This window comes from Daphnia pulicaria, chromosome 6 (assembly GCF_021234035.1).
Source record: "Daphnia pulicaria isolate SC F1-1A chromosome 6, SC_F0-13Bv2, whole genome shotgun sequence".
Lineage (NCBI taxonomy): Eukaryota > Metazoa > Arthropoda > Branchiopoda > Diplostraca > Daphniidae > Daphnia > Daphnia pulicaria.
Genome location: NC_060918.1, coordinates 2,109,968 through 2,130,316, shown reverse-complemented (window position 1 = coordinate 2,130,316; position 20,349 = coordinate 2,109,968). Strand labels below are relative to the sequence as shown.

General features: G+C 38.7%; 7 protein-coding genes and 1 non-coding gene across 9 annotated transcripts; 4 read left to right on the top strand and 4 right to left on the bottom strand.

Annotated features, from left to right (window-relative positions):
• Positions 1-119: 119 nt before the first annotated feature.
• Positions 120-1,578, top strand: LOC124343726. Its single transcript, XM_046797182.1, has 4 exons — positions 120-338; positions 428-580; positions 676-908; positions 983-1,578. The coding sequence occupies exons 1-4, from the start codon at positions 216-218 to the stop codon at positions 1,431-1,433; spliced, it is 960 nt and encodes a 319-aa protein (XP_046653138.1). The 5' UTR covers positions 120-215; the 3' UTR covers positions 1,434-1,578.
• LOC124343567 lies at positions 1,558-9,651 on the bottom strand. Its single transcript, XM_046796923.1, has 27 exons — positions 9,543-9,651; positions 9,204-9,486; positions 8,925-9,142; positions 8,612-8,838; positions 8,249-8,544; positions 8,049-8,185; positions 7,583-7,987; positions 7,383-7,517; positions 6,893-7,321; positions 6,640-6,832; positions 5,851-6,575; positions 5,683-5,791; positions 5,316-5,623; positions 4,731-5,254; positions 4,507-4,660; positions 4,245-4,449; positions 3,948-4,169; positions 3,764-3,882; positions 3,609-3,707; positions 3,297-3,546; positions 3,121-3,219; positions 2,853-3,057; positions 2,575-2,782; positions 2,355-2,511; positions 2,232-2,290; positions 2,009-2,162; positions 1,558-1,947 (listed from the first exon to the last, which is right to left on the bottom strand). The coding sequence occupies exons 2-27, from the start codon at positions 9,484-9,486 to the stop codon at positions 1,721-1,723; spliced, it is 6,147 nt and encodes a 2,048-aa protein (XP_046652879.1). The 5' UTR covers positions 9,543-9,651; the 3' UTR covers positions 1,558-1,720.
• A 242-nt stretch (positions 9,652-9,893) lies between these two features.
• Positions 9,894-12,364, top strand: LOC124343627. The gene is made up of 6 exons (XM_046797028.1): positions 9,894-10,174; positions 10,231-10,465; positions 10,534-11,437; positions 11,503-11,863; positions 11,929-12,043; positions 12,106-12,364. Exons 1-6 carry the CDS (start codon positions 10,051-10,053, stop codon positions 12,314-12,316), a joined length of 1,950 nt encoding a protein of 649 aa, XP_046652984.1. The 5' UTR covers positions 9,894-10,050; the 3' UTR covers positions 12,317-12,364.
• Positions 12,365-12,608: 244 nt separating this feature from the next.
• Positions 12,609-12,726, bottom strand: Trnal-caa. Its single transcript has 2 exons — positions 12,689-12,726; positions 12,609-12,654 (listed from the first exon to the last, which is right to left on the bottom strand). It is a non-coding gene; the product is annotated as a tRNA-Leu (tRNA).
• A 295-nt stretch (positions 12,727-13,021) lies between these two features.
• On the top strand, positions 13,022-14,731 carry LOC124343675 (bone morphogenetic protein 10-like). Its single transcript, XM_046797099.1, has 5 exons — positions 13,022-13,572; positions 13,641-13,802; positions 13,880-14,184; positions 14,252-14,425; positions 14,493-14,731. The coding sequence occupies exons 1-5, from the start codon at positions 13,188-13,190 to the stop codon at positions 14,724-14,726; spliced, it is 1,260 nt and encodes a 419-aa protein (XP_046653055.1). The 5' UTR covers positions 13,022-13,187; the 3' UTR covers positions 14,727-14,731.
• An 80-nt stretch (positions 14,732-14,811) lies between these two features.
• Positions 14,812-15,920, bottom strand: LOC124343776 (stromal cell-derived factor 2-like). Of its 2 annotated transcripts, none has more exons than XM_046797255.1 (5): positions 15,720-15,920; positions 15,452-15,647; positions 15,258-15,382; positions 15,087-15,200; positions 14,812-15,025 (listed from the first exon to the last, which is right to left on the bottom strand). In XM_046797255.1, the coding sequence occupies exons 1-5, from the start codon at positions 15,778-15,780 to the stop codon at positions 14,868-14,870; spliced, it is 654 nt and encodes a 217-aa protein (XP_046653211.1). In that variant the 5' UTR covers positions 15,781-15,920; the 3' UTR covers positions 14,812-14,867. The 2 variants fall into 2 exon arrangements, with proteins under 2 accessions (XP_046653211.1, XP_046653212.1); XM_046797256.1 differs by having other exon boundaries at positions 15,267-15,382; positions 15,720-15,914.
• A 281-nt stretch (positions 15,921-16,201) lies between these two features.
• On the top strand, positions 16,202-18,554 carry LOC124343809 (cAMP-responsive element-binding protein-like 2). Its single transcript, XM_046797299.1, has 4 exons — positions 16,202-16,424; positions 17,332-17,440; positions 17,830-17,951; positions 18,227-18,554. Exons 1-4 carry the CDS (start codon positions 16,383-16,385, stop codon positions 18,407-18,409), a joined length of 456 nt encoding a protein of 151 aa, XP_046653255.1. The 5' UTR covers positions 16,202-16,382; the 3' UTR covers positions 18,410-18,554.
• A 49-nt stretch (positions 18,555-18,603) lies between these two features.
• Positions 18,604-20,260, bottom strand: LOC124343742 (mitochondrial nicotinamide adenine dinucleotide transporter SLC25A51-like). Its single transcript, XM_046797207.1, has 3 exons — positions 19,798-20,260; positions 19,242-19,730; positions 18,604-19,164 (listed from the first exon to the last, which is right to left on the bottom strand). The coding sequence occupies exons 1-3, from the start codon at positions 19,948-19,950 to the stop codon at positions 18,916-18,918; spliced, it is 891 nt and encodes a 296-aa protein (XP_046653163.1). The 5' UTR covers positions 19,951-20,260; the 3' UTR covers positions 18,604-18,915.
• Positions 20,261-20,349: the final 89 nt, after the last annotated feature.

Sequence of the window (20,349 nt, the reverse complement as noted above, 5' to 3'; positions counted from 1 at the left end):
AAAATTCTAGATGTTAACCAATAACAAAATCGTAGTAATCCGATACGTTTTGTAGGACGCACAAATACACGATATGGAGTTCACGATATTCGGTATAAGTCGCGGTTGCTATATCAAGTTGATGTTTGTCGTACTTGGCTATTGCAGCGCGTTGGAGCTCCTCAGTTTACAGGTCTTGACGTTTTAATTATTTTTTTTTCTTACTGTACATTACCATGGAAAATATTTGCGATCTGCAAATCGGCAAAGATTCTTTCGCTAGCGTACGATTGGCGGATCGTTCAGAGCTATTCCGCATTCTACCGTTCCTCGAAAATCGTTTGCCGTCCTCTTGTGAGGTAACTGAACGATGGCTGCCATCACGTTTTTTTACCATTCTTGTATTAACCCCTTCGACTTCAAAGTATCCTTCACATTCTTTTGTCAGACACACTTACTCGTGCTTTCAGCCTTGTTAACTTCTAAACCGGCCTACGGCATTTATTTCCTCCGGAATCCTACCAGTACGAAGAATGATGACTATTCGGCCATCGTTGGAATCAAGGAAGAACAAAGACTCGACAGTTACAACCGAATTCAGGTAGTTTACAGCCCTTTTCGAATTGAGTTTTTCTTTTTTTAAATCTCGCGTTTTTAAAAGGCTCATATAATCTGTTGTGCTATTTTCTATTCAAGAAAGTATGGATCTTAGGGAGTTGGAGCGTGAATGAGAGTACGTTGCTTCGAGTCTACAAGGCAATCGATACGATCGACTGGAAATGTGATATTGTTTTAGCTTATAATCGAGCCCATCAGCCTCACCCAGACCTGCTCAAATTCTTTAATGACCGCAATCGAATAAAGATGCCATTTCCCTTGTTAGATCGTTACGGAATAGATGTATCTCAAGCGCTCGAGATGGAAATCGAGTATGTGCGCAGTTGAATTAAAATTTTACGATAATTACGACAACTAACGAATTTTTGCTTTACATTATTACTAGCTTACCCGATGACGTATATGTCAAAAGTTTGGAAGTGTGTCACGCTCCACTCGTCTTCGAGACCTGGCCTTACAGACATTTGACCACTTTGCAGGACGTTCTCGACGAGATCATATATTTGCCTTCGGCCGGAATTTTCCTAAAAGAGAATGACAAACTTGTTACTTGGATGATGTGTCATCCACCAAACGGAATGAGCCGTCTCATGACACTGGAGCCATACCGGAGAAAAGGATACGCCAGTCTGGTGACAAAATACCTGACAAAGCGGATGGCTCAATCCGGACACTTTCCTTACGTCAATATAGTGGCAGGCAATTCTGTAACTGGCACATTTTTCAAAAGCCTGGGTTTTCGGTTTCTCGGTGCCGGCCATGCGTGGGTAACCTCTCCTCACGATCCTCTTCACGACAACGATATTGTCACGAATAATAACGCAGGATCACCATAATGCTTGAACAGGAACATTGACATTTCGTGAGCAGCCTAAAAAAAAAATCTAAAACAATAAGTTAAATAGGTTGACTACATTATTATGCTCATGTAAAAACAACTTCTAAAAGAAAAAGAAAATAAACATGTGAACATAAATTTAATTTCCTGAGCACATTTTCTTTTCATGCAAAACTTTTAACACGGAAAAACATAATTACTGTGAGAAATGGCATAACGCGTTTCTCAAATGTCGAGTAACAATAAACAAGTGCTTTGTGTGCAAGTGCTTGTGCGAAAATTTGTTCAGAACTTGACAGACGGCTTTTGAAAGCCGCGTAAACGAGCCACAAAAATTGCCATGCGAGTTTCAGTGGCTGCCGCCAAGAAGGTCTCGTTTCGAATGGAGTAGCCAGTAATAGACCTTACGCCGGGATATTTGAACGCTTGCTCCACCTGGAAACCTTGTCCTTGAATTAACCGGTAGATCCGCACCTTGCCTGTAAAAGTTGCCGCTGCCAAGAACGTGTCGCCTGAAAAGTGAAAGCTTTAGATGAAAAAAAATGTGACCCTTGATTTTTTAACTTGAAATACCATTGATGACTAGATTAGTTAAACTAATTATCCTGTCAACGTCCAATTGCTGAACTACTCCAAAGTTTCCAATCGAGGGAAAGTACATCAATACTTGGGCGGGAACTTTAAACTGCGACCAGTTATCCGAGTAAGCTTCAATACTCGACGGGTCCTTTTGAAATAAAGATGCAAAAGAATTTTTTTTTAAAGCTTCAGCATGCCGTATTATGCTTTGACCTACCTGAGAAAATGTTACGAAGACACCATCGTTTAATTTCGTAAATATAACATCCGTAGCACCTTGATAAATGACAAAAAACCAAAAATTATTAACAGCATTTGCGTGAATAAGTATAGCACATACCAAATGTGACGACTTCCGTCATATATTCGAATTTTCCCGAATCACTAGCATTCCAAATGGATGATATAGCCTCGAGACCGTACGATGCAACAGCTAAAAATGTCGTATTTTTATGGCTGGTCAAGTGAATGGAAGCCACTCTTTCCGTTTCAATTAACTGTAAAACAAAATGTTAACGGGCGAAATGGATTTACATGTTTTATCATATGATTCTCATTACTTGTTGGGACTGGAGCGTGTCGCCATCAAAAGTATAAATCCAAACGCCAGCGCTTTTCTGACCTATGGCTAGAACGATCACTCCACCGCTATTTCGTTCCTCCAAAGCTAAATCAACTACCGTATCGTCCAACTCGAAGGTTGTTTCTTTTAGCACTTTGAATGTCAACGGATTGACAACAGCTATGGTTACCTTTTCTGTTAAGCAACTGTGGAAATCAGAAAAAAAAATTAACAGTAAAAATATACAAATCACAAAAACTATCATTAGCTAAATACTTAGGAAGGCTCTCTATGGAAAAGACAAACAGGTAGTCTCGGCTGTGTAACAGTCGCACTCTATCACCGTAAACCATTTTTTCTTCCAAATAATCCTTCAGTCGTATCGGCATTCGAAGTGTGTTGACATAACCATTCGTGTCTGAAGGAAGTGTTAATGAGCGATGGCACCGGCAAAACTTTTTCAGCTTACAGCTGTTTCCATCTGCCATTAAAGGAATTCAAATTATGTTTCCAGATTTCTTTTAAATTTGTTCTCGGCACACACCTGTTGAGTGAGTAGCGACAAGGATGCCAGCTGCGGTGTCGCTAGTACTGCTTTGCTTCCTAGTAGGAATGGGGCAATGTTGGATCTGAATAGAGAAGTCTACGAGAAAATAATAATAATAAAAAAAACGATTGAAAATTGTTGTTGCTAGTTACTAATTAAATGAATAGCATTACTTGAGCCACGAGTGAAGCTGAAAGGAAACTGTTGGATCTGTTCAAAGAACTCGAAGCTAGATAACTTTCCCGCCGAATTTTGCAAGGAGAGTAGTAATGGAAGCGCTGGTGTTCTTTCAAAAATGGTTTTTGGTTCAATCTCTGGAACAACGATCTCGGTACTTGCATTAGCAAGTAGCTGATTCAGGTTCTGGTCGTTGTAATTTGTAACGTTGACGTCTTTCAAGACTGTCAATCCACCGATGAAAGCCTACACCCCCAAAACACAAATGAGCAAGACAAAAATTGAATGTTGATGCAAAATCAACTTACCACTCCTTGTTGGAACTCGGCATCTTGGTCTTTCAAGACTATGAAAGCTGCATTTTCTTCAGGATTCCGACCATTCAACAAATCAACGTTTATGTCACCCTGCAATTGAGGGTTGAATAAACTAAATATTTTTGGACTGATTGCAAACTAATAACCTCAATGTGCATAGATCCAATTAGATTCTTCTTTCCTGTGATGACTTGACCGGGTGCCATTGTTCTCAGCGCCACGTCACTCATATTGAGATCGTTGATTTTCTTCGCGCTAATGTTATCTGAAAGCGGATTTAAAGAAAAGTTTACTCCCAAATTGTTAAATAAAGTACGGAGATTTTAATACCAGCAGTGACCGCATTTGTGAAGACTATATTGCTCTTGATGGTACTATTGCCTCTGAGAGGAACTCTTTGTTGGAACATGGAAGTTATGTTGACTCCATCAATAATACCGCTAGCGACATTCAACTGCTCTTTTACAACCAAAGAATTGAATTTTGTTCCCGGGGGTAGTTGAGATTCATTAGTTTTCACCAAAGTATTCATCTGGACACCATCAATATACCCTGTATTATAAAAATCAATTGCAAATAAATAAATGCAAATAAAATCAAGGCAAATTGATTTAAACATTTGTATACCGCTTATTTGAAGGTTGCCTTGAATGTCCAAATCGCCAAGGAACGTCTTCTTTGCTCTAACAGTCAGATTTCCTGTTTTCAATACCACTTGATCTACCATTTCTTTGACGTCTTTGCCGTTCCAATTCTTCACTTTGAGATGGCCAACATGCTCAACATGATTTGTTTCAATGCCGTTTAGATATTTGATTGTGCCTGATACATTCTATAAGAAAGAAAATCAGTTTATGTTCTACGCTTCATGACATTTTCTCACTCGTACTTGTTCGGTGGACTTCAGCATAGATCCATGTAAAAATTCGTTCAAATCGACCGGACCCAGATGGTTGTCTGAGACGTTAAGTTTATCCATGATAATGTCAGACAGGAGTGAAACATTGCCGGTCACAACTTGCGGTCGATCCTTTCTCAAAGTCCTGAAAATAACGAGGGGTAGGAATTGTAGTAAACGAATTATTTGTTGGGTTAGGAAATTCAATTACTTACTTGAGCGAAATAGTAGCTAGATGAGGATTATTAGCAGCAGGTTGATCTAGTAGCAATGATCCGTTTTGTATCGACAAACTCTCGAAGCGAGTAAAATTGGTTACATCGAGGTAATCGGTCAAGTTGCAACCATTGAGAACGTGATTCTCAATTTTGAGGGAATTTTCGACAGTCACATGCTCGATATCCACAACTCCAGTTATTATTTGGACGTCTTTAGTACCAGATGTTTGGACGAAATCGCTGAGGTTTCTACCGTTGATGGCACGCAAGTCAATATTTTGGGCCATCAGATGCTCAAAAGTGTAGTCGCCAGTAATAGTTTGATCATCAGAGGCTGTCAACATCGTAGAAAAATCTAATGGAACACCATTGAACAAGTTAAAGGTGGCGTTCTGTAAGACAGTGGTCGGATGCAATGTTTTCTTCTTCCCAGTAATTTTTTTGGGATTTGTCATGTCTACCACTTGGCTTAAATATTCATCGACATCATAGCCGTTGATAGTATTTGTATCGATCGAGTCCTATGCAATGGGAAGATAATTTTAGTATGACGTAATATATATCCAAACTAGCGCATAATACCTTAAATGTTAAGTTGCCATGAACTGTAAGCCTAGGCCACTCCAGGCCATCCTTGTTGTCTTTCCTTAAACCATTTCGTACGATATCATTGACGTCGTGCCCGTTCAGTAAATGATTAATGACAAGGTCTTCGACGTCCAGATGTCGCGTGAAATTAATGTTGCCGTTGATCACAGCGTCTTCGTCAATCATGGCCGCGGACGCGACAAAGTCTTCCAACACAATGCCAGCCACCGTTCTAAGTGTGATGTTTCCGTTAGAACTGAGTACATCGCCATCAGCACTGACGTCAGAGCTGAAATGAATACCTGCACGAATAAACCATTAAATAAAATTATAAGCAAGACATTTTAAGGCTGAGATATACCTGTAAGCGTTTGGGGCTGATTAAGAAAAGCAATATCTTGAGGAATGATGAGATTGTTAAAAGTCTCTTCCACCTTTAAACTTCCGTGAATGGTCAGCTGTTCGAATGTCTATGACAACATGACAAAGTTAAGAAAATTAATCTACCAATGAATTATTCCGATCGAACCTTAGTGCCAAGAATTGTGAATTCTCCTTCCTTTTTGACAACATCTTCATCCAGAGCTGCAAGAAATACACCGTTGATATCCTTTAGGTCGTGAATGATCAAGTCACCATGCATAGTAACATCGTCTTTAAATGTCACGTCGACATTGAAAGTTTCGTTGGCTTTAATCTTGTAAAAATCCCGATCGAGGAAACGATCCATGAAGGTCCGAGTAGTGACATTTTCTTTAACAATAACTTCGAACGGCATTCTCACATTGACATCGATGGTCTGGTTTGTTGATTTCGTCCAGTAGAGATTGCGGAGTTTTGAAAGCTCAACATTATTGATCACCTGGACATGCGCAGCGTGGGCAGTTAGATCACCATTGGCCTGAATTTGCGAGTCGATTCGCAAACTTGGCGGATTCAACAATTTGATAACGTCCAGCCCATTGAGTGTTCCATTTGCTATTATCAAGTTCTTTACTACCGGGGCATCCGCAAACTGTACTCGACCCAACACTTCTTGCACGTTATCTTCATCAGTGTACACGAAATCATCCACGTTTCGTCCATTAATATCGGGAGTAACAAGATTTCCTTTCACGTCTAGGAAGTCCACGTCTATCGTTGCTTTGATGGTTTGTTGCCCTGATTTACTCAATAGATCTTTTATGGTGATGTTGTTCAGAGAATCCAATTCAGCATCGTCAACGAGGAGTGGACCGGTGAAACGGACTGGCCCTACGATAATTATTTTAAAAACGTCTTCAAAAGGCCAAAATTTCACGCAGTTTGATTTAATTACCTGTAACAATCTGGTGAACATTCTTGTTTACTAGTGTTTCGGGGAGCGTGGATACGTTAATCCCATTAATCCAATCACTGCGGAAGCGGTCAACAACCTTGACTGGCCCTTTCAAATGAACAAATCCGGTGAAATGCTGCTCTTCTTCGCTTTTCTGTAAAACCAACTTCTCCGCCCATGTCCTGAAATCTCGCTGTAATAAAACATAAATTAAAATTGAGACAGGAACAAGGAAATCTATGATCTATCAAACCTCGTTGACGCTGTCGGCGGAAATGTTGTTTTTGATTTTCATCGCCGCAAAGATTTTTAATCCTTGAACAACATGTGGTGCATTCTTCTTTAGGACGTCCGATAGGGAAACACCGTTAATTAAGTTGTTCCTGATGGTGATGTTACCACCGACATCCAAAGTAGCCAAATCAGCTCTTCCGGTAATTTCTCCGCCAGTTTTTAGAAGCCAACGTGAGGGTAGAGAGCCTCCTACAGTTGAGCCAACTGAAATGTTTTCAGCTTTAACTTCCCCGATGTGAATGTCTTGACGAATAGTATGTTGAGGTGAAGAGTAGCGCCACGCTTGACGGACAAAGTCATCCCACACTCGACCATTGAGGTTTCTGACAGAGGCTCGATTGATAAGGATCTCATCAGCCGTTACTTTTCCGTTTAGTTGCAAACGGCCCTAGAGATGCGCAAAAATGTGCTATATTGACTGAATAAATAAATAAATAAAAAGCCCTTACTGTATACGAAGAGTTGGTGGCATACAGCAAGCTAGGTAATTCCATCGAGATATTTTTTGCCGCCAACTCCAATTCCTTCATGGCATTTTCCAGTTCCTTCGGCTTTTTAAATTCTTCACTAAAGTTGTACAATACCTTAAAAGAAATTGGAAGTCATTATCAAAGGCAAAGTAAAAAGATCGAAATAAATAAATAAATACCTTGACTGTATCAATTACTGGAGTTTGAGAATAATCCATTTGACTTATAACGAGGGTGCCGTTAATGGTGATATTGTCTTGAAAGTGTACCATGTTGTTTTTAAAGTTTTCGACGTGGCCCACAGCGCTGGTATCACGTTTTGAAACAAGGAAATCCACGTCGGAAAGGCATTGCAGCAAAGGATCCATTGCAGGTTCGTCGTGAAATTGTTCAGACAACTGGATTGCAAATCCTTCTAAAAAGAATTTATTCGCGACGGTGGTGATCATGTAAAGATGTGCAGAGTTTGGCTCATCTAAGAGAGCCAGAGAAGCAACAGGAAGGCCATCAAGAGGGAATTTAGGTGAAACAAAAATGCGAGTAAAGTGACCGGATGTATCTGAGGCGTAGAACTCAAACTGGTTCTGAAAAACACAAAAATAACATTTATAATACTCATAATGTCAACGACATTTTTTAAACAACCTGAGAATCGAAAGCATTAAAGATGAGAATTACTGACTCGTAACCATCACGGATTCCATCTTGTTGAATACGCATCCACGAAACAGAGCTAAATGTTTGATTGTGCAGCAGTACTTGCCACTGTAACAACCTTTGATCTACATAAATAAATTTACTGAAATAAAGAAATGTCAAAAAGTGCGGAATAACGGAATCCATACCTTGCAAGCAGTAGACGAAGGAATTCGTGGAACCAGAAGAACCCGCCAAAAGAAGACACCATTGCGAATTCATTACAAAGGCATCCAACTGGTAAAGATGATCGAGATCAGTATCGATAATCTCCAGGAGCTCCGTTTCTTCGAGATCGGTAAATCGCCTCAGATGGATGGAGGAGTTTCCGTGAATCAACACTAAATGTACAGAATCGCTTGACTGGAGGGCGCTTATCTTCCTAAGTTGTGGAGCCGGAAACGAGTGTTTCATATCCATAGTTGTCCCCAACCACTCATAGATTCTGAAACAAAGGAAAAATTGAGTAAACCAATTAACACAATAACAGCAAATGAAGGGGAAATACTTACACGCACTGCATGCCGGCATTACTAGCGTATTGCATTGTACCGAGTTGGATGGCCAATGCCATGTACAGAGTTCCTTGATTTTCGAAAAATACACAGTCTTCTAGTACTTCAGCAGTAATGTGTTGGATACTAATGAGTGTCATCCAGCCAGGACTTTCAAGCAAATACAGACGCAACGAAGTCTTGTTGTAAATGGTCAGGAAAATAACATCATCGTAAACATGCGTCTAACGGACAACGAAAAGAAACACAAGTTTTATCACAAAGAAAGACTTCACAAAAATAAAATTATTGCTATAACAAAACAACTTACTTTGACGTGGTCGTTTGTGCCGATTGGTAAGCCACTCAAAAAAGGTTCCGCTTTGCCTTTTTTAAATACGAATATTGTACCGCCAAGAATGCAGAAACTTTCGCCATTCCAGACAAAACAGCTGATGGTACCCTGAATTTCGAGTTGGCTGGCAGTTGCGTTTAAGTTGGTCCTAGGTATACGATTCATTCCCGTTACACTGGGAGATCGTATGGTTGCTGCGTTGGGAAAAAATTGAAGTCACACAATATGCAGATTTTAAACAGTACGAATTCTTACTGCGTTCTGATCGACGAGATCTTGGAGAAAAATTGTATTCTTTAAGCTCGACTCTGAGTCGACTCACGTGCTCGTTCATCGCTTGCCTAAGCTTCACGAGGTCTTCTTGGGACCAATCCGCGTTGAGGAAGTTAGCTCGATCAAAAACATGAAAATCACCAGTTATTCCCGAATGTTCAGCAGTTACTTGCTTCAAATCAAAGTTCTCGGCAACAATTTGAAGGATTATCAAACTTGTAGTCCACAGCACCGCGCCCGACAGGATGTCCTGGGCTCGCGGCATCTTGGGATAAAAAAATTAAATTCTGAATTGCAAGAAACTGCGTTATAATGTACTACCTTCGTCTAATCGTCTACGTATCACTTCACTGACCCAAAGCCCACGATTAACTGAACGGTGTCACACGTGTTCGAGCCATTTATGAAAACTGATTTCTTTGTCTTCGCTCTTCGGCACACGATGCGACGTTGTGACGAGCCAATAATAAATCATGCAAAGCCAAGCTATTTTAGCACGGTTATTAGTTGATTATTGTATTAACATGCTATTAGAGTTTATTTACTGTGGCTATTTTGCGAACGTGTGCAGCTATTTCGTTCGCTATCGGTAAAATGATGATTTTGTATAACGACGTCTTTTTCATTTTCCCGGCAGATGGGTCTGTCATAAGTAAACTCACGTGGACTATCTGCGTCTTCTGCTAGAACTCAGAGTCTCAGACAGCTAGGAATTAGTTGAAGATACCGGCATTGTGAAATATTTGAATTGAAAATAAAGTGAACGAGTGAAATTAATCTAGATAATTGTGCTTATTAAAAGTTTTCATTGCTAGCTGAGGTTTCCACCATGAGACGGAATCTCCCTAATCTGCTGAACTTGTACTTAAGAGTTGGGCCAAAACCTAATTTTATCCGAATGAAATACAATGATAGTTATCAGCCTATGGAAACAAAAACTAAAGTAACTGCAGGTAATAGGTCTATATTATTCATTTGATTCTTCAAATTATGTTTTACTTGTCTGCAGTTAAATCTAGGCACCCTTCATCAGTTTATCATCTCCCAATAGTAGACTCTGTTGTTCCATCACCCTCACCACCAATAGTCCATGAACAACTGCCAGATCTTTTAGCAGAAGAAATAAAATCTGCACAATCCACTGAACAGCTTTTTGAAATAGTGATGAAAAAACAAAAAGTTCTTGAACAGAGTCACTTAACAATGATTTTTCGATCAATATCCATGTTTCGAAACCAAGACAGGTTAGTGAGACTGTATTTTCATGTTGTTTAACTAAGTAATATTTTTTTTATACACATTTACATCTTAGAACTGATTTTCATCCTGATGCCATAAAAAAAAATGTAGGATTCATTATGTTGTGTCGGCAACTCCAAAGAGTAGCTCCCAGTATGGCAGACACAGATGATTTAATTACCAGTCTCAAAGCACTGGTTTTTTGTGAAGTAACACCAGGCAGTTCCATCATTAAGACTGTTCTCCATCTACTTAAGTCAAAAGTTAATGAAATGCCGATCCAAAAATTCTTTTTCATTGGTAATCTGCTAAGTAAAGTAAAAAGCCCCCTCGCCGATGCAATCAACATAGCACTTCCAGTAGTATTTCAAACCCAGTTGGAAACGCAACTCAATTTAGATGACGTCAGAAGCATGTGTCAATGCTTGCGTTATGCAGTTGACCACAGAATGCCGCTTTCTCAAATTAAATTCATCGCCGACAGTTTATTGCTGACTGAATCTATGAAATGGGAAATCAGTGAAATTTCTAGTGTAGTTTTATCTTTGAGTAATCTTCGCAATTTATCTGAACATGGCATTTTACCTTTATTGGAAAGCACATTAAATCGATTGGCGAAAGCAGTGAATCGTATAGAGGTATACGACTTGACTAGATTGTGTTATAAAATGAGCAGTAATTATACTAAACTAAGTCGGTACTGGTACAACGAAGAATTTTGCAATGCAGTTGCTCGTCGAGTATTGCAAGAGCAGTGGGACTTTACTTCGACTAGTAACGTTGGCCGAGCGTTTGCCGACTTATTGTACGTGAATTTTGAATTCCTTGAATATTATTCAAGTTTGATGGACAGTATTTCAAATGTAAAGTTAAAAATGCATCCACGGTACATTCTAGCACCGTTCGCGGAAGCAAATTATCAATCGCCAACTTTAGGAAAAATGGTCGATTTCGTTGTAGCATCCAGTCAACCAATAGTAAGAACTGATATATAATTTATTGATCAATTGTAAAATAATTAATTATTGTATTTGTCATTCAGAAGTTGCCAATTCAATGGTTAAGATACGTCATGGGCTGCGCAATACTTGGCATCTATCCGCAATCCTTAATCAGTCAAATTTTCGAAGAATCTGTTCTCAATTTACATTTTTCAAACGATCCAAATTACCACGACTTCTTACAGCTTAATGTTCTGAATCGCTGCGTGCAAATCGAATGCCGTGAATACGAAGGACCATACCCTAGCCTTTCGTTGATAAAACAAGCCCACCAAAAGATGTATGATGGTTTCAAGAAAAAAGAAGATGCGTTCTTTTCAGTAAAGAAAGCATTACACACAGGGTTTGGAGGTGTTTCATATGTGGCATCTGGATTATTTACTAAATCTGGACAATTCGTTGGTAAGAAATTTCATTACGATCTAAAAAAGTTTACCCTAATGCATTTTAAATTTAAATTCGGATAGAACATGTTGTAGCTATGAGGCCTGGTGGGTACCCTGTGGCAATCAATTGTTCAACACCCGATTCCGATGCTGTGCGTTATGTTGAAGATTTAAACGGCACCAATGGATGTCAGATGTAAAAAAGAAATCAATATTTTTTCGGTTTAGTATAAATCATTAAATTTTCTTTATTGACAGTGTGTTGATCATAATATTCGATTCGGGTGACTATTCGGCAAATGGAAGTCGTTTGCGAGGAGTAAATCAACTGGAACTTCGTCTTCTTGAACGTGAAGGATATGTTGTTGTTCCAATTAACTTTAGTGAATGGGAATCCCTACAGGATTACGAAAAGATACCTTTTGTAATGCAACAAATTCGATTAAAAGAAAAATTGATTAGCTCATAAGCAATTTGTAAATGTAGCTGTTACGGGTTAATACAAATTTGTAACGTATCGTTGTTATTTTCAGGATTTATTCAGTTATCTACTTGTCTTTTATATTTAAGCTATCAACATTTAACTTTGTTAACTAGTGAAGTAATCCTGGACCCTTGATTTTTTGGAATTATTGCCATTAAATATTATTTCAATTTCAGAGTTGATTAGGTAATGAATAAATGTCATTGCTAAAGTGCTCATTTCAATTAGAGATGTTTAGCGCTTGATTTCTTTTTAATTGAAACAAATAAAAAAGATCTGTCAGAAGTGGGATTTGAACCCACGCCTTCTATCGAAGACCAGAATGCTAGTGTACCGGTGTGAACCAGCGAGCTTTCGCTTGAGTCTGGCGCCTTAGACCGCTCGGCCATCCTGACATATCTGAGATAGACTTTATTTATATCACTAACTTGTTAGAAATTTAATTAAGCTTCGGTAGTTTAATCCAACTCTATTTGCTCATGATGTATATTTGTTTACTATACTTTTGTGTTTTATGGTAGTAGTAACGCATCCCTGATTGCTTGCTCCTTCTAGAGAAACATTTAACAAATTTTATAAAGAAAAATATGACCTGTCCGTATGACATTGGTCGGGGCCTGCGTTGGTTATGTGGTTAAAAATAAAAAGCACTTGAGGGCTATGCGATCATTGACGATGAAGTACCCACAAGTTACGTATTCTGTAAAAGTAGCTATTCTTTATGGACCGAAGAAACTTTGTTCCATTACGCCTCCACTTCCCGAGCCCACACTAAAAGTAGTGTTAGGTGGAAAGTACACTGGTCATGTGTCTTAATTGAGCGCTCTTCTTTAAAGTTTAATTCATCAACTTAATCATGTTAATAACCGGAGCTGTTAAACCTATTCATTTTTCGTTTTATTTTTCTTCGTTTACTTTGGCAGTGAGTTTGACAGTGATATCGTGCCACTCTACCAAGTGTCGACAAAGTCCGTGTTATTTACCACCCGTCCATCCTTCCACCTTGGGGCTTAAAAAGTTTACACACCATGCATCCACTAGCAACGATCTAAATCCTTTGATAAATAATCAACTTACCCATGTTTATTCACCAGCGCAAAATGAGGAACACCAAATTTTAAATACCTCGATCAAGCACAAAAACATTCCTAATTACATGCTTGATATCTACAGTCAAAAGTCTCACAAATTAGCCACTGGAAATTCTTATGAAAATGTTCGAAATTACAGAGCTATTTCAGGTACTAATTAAAGAATTTATCGAGCAACATTTTTTTGTCAAAAAGTGACAATGTCTGCTTTAAAACAGAAACGGGAGCTGACTATTTTGAAAGTATTTACCAACGGAACAATCTTTCAATTGTTCACCACTTGCTTTTTAACGTGACTGCTTTGCCATCAGAGGAATATCTTCAAGAAGCGGAACTGAAAGTTTGGGCGTTAGTCCAATGCTCGAAAGAAAATCTATTAGGTTTGTTAACCGGAAAAAAAGACTATTGTTAATTTAATGTCACATTTTTCTGAATTTCTACGTTGCGTGTTATTAAGGAGCAAATAGACGACTTTTCCGGATCTATCTGATGAATGGCTATAACTATAACCCATGGGACTTGGAGATTTTAGACTTCAAGTTTGTAATTGAGTCTAAAGAAACCTGGCTAACTTTTAATGTGACTCACGCGGTACAATGGTGGATGGAGAACAAAATTAATATGCAAATGTTACAAGTCCGAATTGACCCTGTCCAGCCAGTCGAAGTAAAATTTGGATCAATTGACATTAGTCTTGATCAAAGCAATGGTGGAGGAACTGAGCCTCAGTTGGTCATCTATTCTTCAACGAAAGAGTTTATGGTAAATTTCCAGATTTAAAAAAAAAATACTGATGTGGACTCAAATAACGGGATTTGCAAATTTTCAGAATCCTGATCACATGTTAACTAAACGAGACATTGATGTTTATCCGCATAGTCGCTCTATGGGTAAAAACCAACGAAAAACAAAATCAACCCCAAATTGTCGGCGTCGCTCGTTGTACGTCAACTTTACTCAAATAAATTATGACCAATGGATCGTGGCACCCGAAGGTTTCGAGGTGAATATAGAATTTCTTCTTGTATCACTATTTCTAATTACTTGAAATATTGATTTGGATTACCTAGGCTTACGAATGTGTAGGTCGTTGCGATTTCCCGCTCAGCGATCATCTCACTCCTTCCAAGCACTCTATCCTGCAATCAATCGTGCACGCTATTCAACCCGACAAAGTTGGAAAGGTATGTTGTGTTCCGGTCCGCTTAGCACCCATCAGCTTGCTCTATTTTGATGAACAGGGCATTCTCACCTATAAATACCATTATGACGAAATGGTTGTGGCAGAATGTGGGTGTAGATAAATGATGAAAAATTATTAAAAAAAAAAATTAATTAAATCTAGAAAATTAGATTCATGGCAGGAAAATATTATTTAGGGGGAAAAAGTTCACCATTATTCAATTGTATTATTAAGATATTCATATATATCAAACTGGAGTGATTTACAGTTCATTGTGTTCTGGCTTAGAATTCTGTTTGGGATTAAAGCTACTAGTATGAATATACAATCCTTCAGCAGTTTTCCACTGGCATGAAGAGTCTAGCCTTGTTAAACCAACAATTTCTAGTTGACCATTGATTGGACGTCCATATGCATGGCCTGAAAAAAATAAATTTCATTACAGAGCATTAGATTGTTATCAATAAATAAAAACACATACCTGAAGATGCTAAATAGACATTAGTGTCAACATGTCTGAATACAACACTGTCATCACGTTCCCAAAAGTCACCATCACAAACAACCTTCCAAAAGTCACCCGTATCACCAACACCTGTATTTGAATTGGATGCTGACAAAGTTACTTGGGAAGACTTACATCAACTATTACCATTTTCACCAAATGCAGAAACTTCTTGACTTCCAGAGAGTGGTGATGAAAATAGATGAGAGTGAAGGAATTTTCTAGTAGTTAAATGATGAAACCGAATAGTAGATCCACATTCAATTGGCTCTCTAAAATGAAAATAAAGTTCTATTATTTTCACAGCAAATCACAGATAGTTGTTGAGAAACAGTTCACACCCTCTTTTGCATGTTTTATTTAGAGGGCCGAGTATTGCCCAATGTGAGTTAACATCATCGGTGGTATCTGTGCCGGTGACTGACTGCTGACCACTTCCAGACCCATATTTTACATCATGTGAGTGCAACCGAATTTTGTAAGCCAAATTTTGCAACTTAATTGCAGATCCACATGTAACATACTGCCCGGCACGTCCTGTGGAAGAAAATCAATCAAAAGTAAATTACAAGACTAGAATCTTTCACGAAAGTCATTTACAATGCCTACCTGCCGCAACATTAAGTGAAATTAAAATAAATAAAACAAGTTTGAGAAGTGTGCTGATCATTTTGACAGGAATTATACGTTACACGAAATGTTATGATGTTACACGATCATCTACTTAAAAATTGGAATCCACGACGAGCACTGTGATTGGTGACGCGTCATATAAATGGACAAGGCCATTTGGAACATGGTTATTCGGCAATTTGAGATTTCATTTCACTATTTCACACATTGGATGATCGAAAAATTGATCAAATTCAAATTAAACATTTTAAAACAATCTTTAATGACAAAAAATGTAGTTATTTTAAAATATTTATTGAAAATTGAAATACTTTTTATTAGAGGCCGTCGGTGTCGCTGCTTTACACGCCAGGCCTTGAAAAGTGTTTTTTGATCAGCCATCTACCTTTCTTCGACGTGTTGTTTCTGGAAGAAAGTCTGATAACAGGCCTTATCAAATAGAAAGCTATGCCATAACAGTGTCGCGTGTGAAGTAAGTTGTTCTTATGTAAAGAAAACAATTTCGAGTGTCTTACTACTCTTACAATCAAAGTATCAGAAACCCCATCAACCCAAAATTCTTCTTCTGTGTGACTTAGTTTCCATCAAGTTACATTCTTATCCCAATTTTCTCTCATTTCCTGAAACTTCTCGTACCAAATGGTGTTCGGAATCATGTCTAGTCAACAACAGCACGAAATGGTAATCTGTCCTTCCTCGGATCTCCATTGCTTTCCTAATTTCATTCACTACTATCTATTTGTTTCTTATCAAAACTGCTATTCTTTATAGGGTCTTATACTTTAAAATGTTGCTCCAAGTTTTTACCATTTTACATGTTTATAGTTTCTCCCTTCAATTTTATTTTCACAACATGGAGGATTCTCAGAAGAGAGACCTTGGTATTAGCAAGTAGAAACAAAATTTCAGAGAATTAGACTTTCAAAAAGAATTTGCAAATTACATTACATAGAATATTAAAACAAATTGGGGGGAAAACTATTTCAAGGTTATTTTAATTAAAAACTTGTAAACTGATTAAATCCTTTTTCCGTGTATCCATTTTCACTACTTGATGAAAAAGTTCGCGAGGAAGAAAAAGTAAGTGGAAACTGTAAAAGCGTATTGCAAATTTTGAATCCCGTTTTTATGTTTCCTAAAAGAAACCCTTTGCTGCTAGTTTCCCCAGCAATGGAATATTTGATACTCGGTTGTGTACGTGGTAACGCCGAATCGAACTGCGCAGTTATAGAAAAACCTTGAGAAAGTCTTCATAGCAGGGCGTTTACGGACTCGGGAGTTAGACTCAGACGTTACTCCTATTATTGACCCGAGTTCGTTCGGGTTTTCGACAGTGCGTAGTTGGGAGACTACCGAGCAGACACGACCGGCCGGTCATATCATCGAAGTTGGGGGGTTGAAATGATTCGAAACTGCGTAGCGCTGGGACAAGAAAGCTCGAATTCACAGCTCCGTCTTATGACCATTTCTTTAAGTATACAGGATCTCATTTCTTTTGTTTTGTTTAAAAAGAAAAAGAAAATTTTTTGCTGAGCTTTAAACAATCTTTAATAATTTTATTGATTTCTATTTTCTTGTTTTTATTAAGGACGAATCGGTGAATGCTAGTTCGGGTGTCAACGGCAAGCGTGGACGGAAACCTGGCCGCAATTCCAATAAAAACGGCGAACACAAAGGCGACATGAAGGCCAAATTAGGTAATTCGTAAACATCAAGGATTCTCCTTAACACATTTCCCGCCCAACACCGCCAATATGTGCGCACTGCCCGTTTAAAACAGCTCGTGTTCTTTTCGCCATTCCTAGAAGTAAGCATTTGCATTGGATTTTGTCTTTGATTTGGCTGTTGCCTACGCACAAACGACGTGCTTTTCGGTGCGGTAACCATTTCCTAACGGGTATAAAACTAGACCGATCAATCTCCTTTGTCCCTGTTGTTCCCTCGCCATTTTCCTCTTGCCGTTTGGGTGGATGTAAAAACATGTGTAATCCCGGCAGCTGAATTCAACTCCTCGCCGGATCAATGTGAATGTTTGGTAACTGTTTTATTTTTATTTTTGACATGCTGCTGCCGGATTGGACCAAAGAGAGGAGCCGACAGAGTGCCAGAGAATGCCGAGCTCGTAAGAAACTGCGCTACCAATATCTGGAGGAATTGGTTACGCATCGTGAGCGCTCCGTTTTGGTGTTGAGAAGAGAGTTGGATCAGGTTAGTTTTTCGTCGTTTTTGACAGATTTCAATTGAGCTGTGGCTTCAGGCTTTTAAATAAATTGCCTTCCTTGTGTAAACAAACTTCCAAGCCTTTAGAGCTTCATGCCGCTTGTATTATGTGGGTCCCTTCAAGTGTTTCGTGGCGCCATTTAGGTCAAAACAGGATTTTAAATAAATAAAACCTTTAATACTTTTCATTGTGGGAACAAAGACTGAGATCCTTCAAGGTCTGCTCATTCATTAAAATCATCTCCTGGCAAATTGTTTTACAGTATCGTCAATGGTGCAGCGACATGGACGAAGGGAAAATGCCAGAAGGAATTGAACGTCTCGTGGAAGAGGTTCGCCGAGAGCGTGATCTTCAGATACAAATGAATCAACTGAATGCCGCTTCAAACACTCCCAGACCACCTACTCGTTCCGATGAAGCCGACATGATTGAATCTCCATCATAAACGGAACATCTTCTTCCTTTAAAATTCAGACATGGCGACCATCAATTACATATTTGGACGATTGACTCACTTTTTCACTACGTTATCTTGTACAATACCCTTAAAAAAACGGTGCAATGGCATATTACACGGAGCTCCTTCACGACGCGACCTATTTTTCTAATCTTTTGAAAGAAATAATTTAAAGTCGAATGTTCTATCAATCTGATATTTTTTTTCTTTTTTGTAAGTTTGAACATACAGTATTATCAAGAGACTCAATACCGTGAATTGCAGGTAAATAGTTTCATTCAATCGTGTTCACTACAACTTGGTAAATGACTAAGGAGTGGGATGGCTTTGGATATAGGACTGTACAATTCTTAGCTAGAATTACTTAAATTTTTGTGAAAAAATAAAGAGCCCAGCTTCCCGGAATCTCCAAGGTTGAATTACTTCAACTTCTTTTCTTAAAATATTCTAAAATTAAATTCAATCATAACTAAACAATAATGCATTATTAAACACTAAAGATGTGGCTTCACCAACAAATTCCTGAGCATTTCGTAAGAGGCGTTGATGATCCCCCAACTGATGAGAGCTCGGGTGTAATTGATGTGAACGCCAAAAAACATCTTGCGCAAAGAGCGTTCTCGCTCCTCGTAGACAATCCGGCTCGCCTTCCATAAGCTGTTGAACGGACCTCCCACTGTGCATTGCATGTGCGATTTTACGACATTCACCGGATAAAATAAAGTGCTAATAAATGCTCCCACCTAAGAAATCAATGAAAAAAAACCAGGTCAGTATCGACACAAAGAAAACTAGGTTGGAAAAACAGAAAAAATACTACCATAGCGCCGCAGCAAAAATCTGATAACAATTTTCCTGTCCAATGATCTGGATGAGGCATTCGCTCGCTTATCTCTTCTCTGAGTGTAAAGAAAAGCGCGTTGCTGACACTGTTTCGCAGCAATATCGGAGTCAGACCTCGATAATATTCTCTGAACCCGTATTGGCGTAGGTCAGCAAAGGCATGTGCAGTGTTCCTAAACCTCGCGTTGAAGTGGTTATCTTGGAGGAGCATCTGAACCCTTTCAAATGGAGCAAGAACTGCCTCGGTTAGGCCAGCTGCAGCAGCTGCGGTAGAATTCTTAATGTGTGTATTCCACTGAGGAACCATTGAATTCAGCACTTGTTGATAGTGATTGTACATTCCAAACATGATAGATACTGATATTGTTTTTTGGCACAAGGGTGGAAGGATGCCCCTGTAAAGAAAGCGAAAGCCTTCAGATTTTAGCTGGATGTAAGCATTCTTCGTATGCATACCATAGAGCATCTAGATAAAAACGTTTTAACAGAGTTCAGAACAATCAAAGACAAAATTTGTTATCTATTCATTATACCTGGCGAAACATGACTTTGTTTATCGGAAAAGTCACGGTGATGTTTATGAAAGCTGCACCCCAGCCACACACAAATTCCCTCCATTCTGGATTTGGAATAGTGGGGGCACCTAGGAGTTGATTCTTATTATGCTGATTTCGGCTACTTGCCATTTTATCGCAAGATGCACGTTGAATTTGAACAGAAAGGAATCACAAGCAATCTCTAAACACCACATCTTCTTGCATTTTCAGGTATTCTAAATAGTTTAATGCATTGACACTTAAATTAAAATCAATGGCACAATCACTACAGAAATATAATGAGAACGGCCGGTTTGTTATTAGCATTAAATATATAATTGACGGCAGAAAAGTGGAACGATTGGATAGGAAAAAGCAGACAGCTGATTTTTATCAATGAAGTCAATTCTCACCAGGACGGAAAAACCCAAAAATGGGCATCAGCCCTCAGGGCTCTCTATACCCCTGCGCTTCAGGATGCTATTCACAAGTCTACTCAATGCTCAGAAGAGTGATTCTAATCCAGTTAAAACTTGACACATGAAGTAA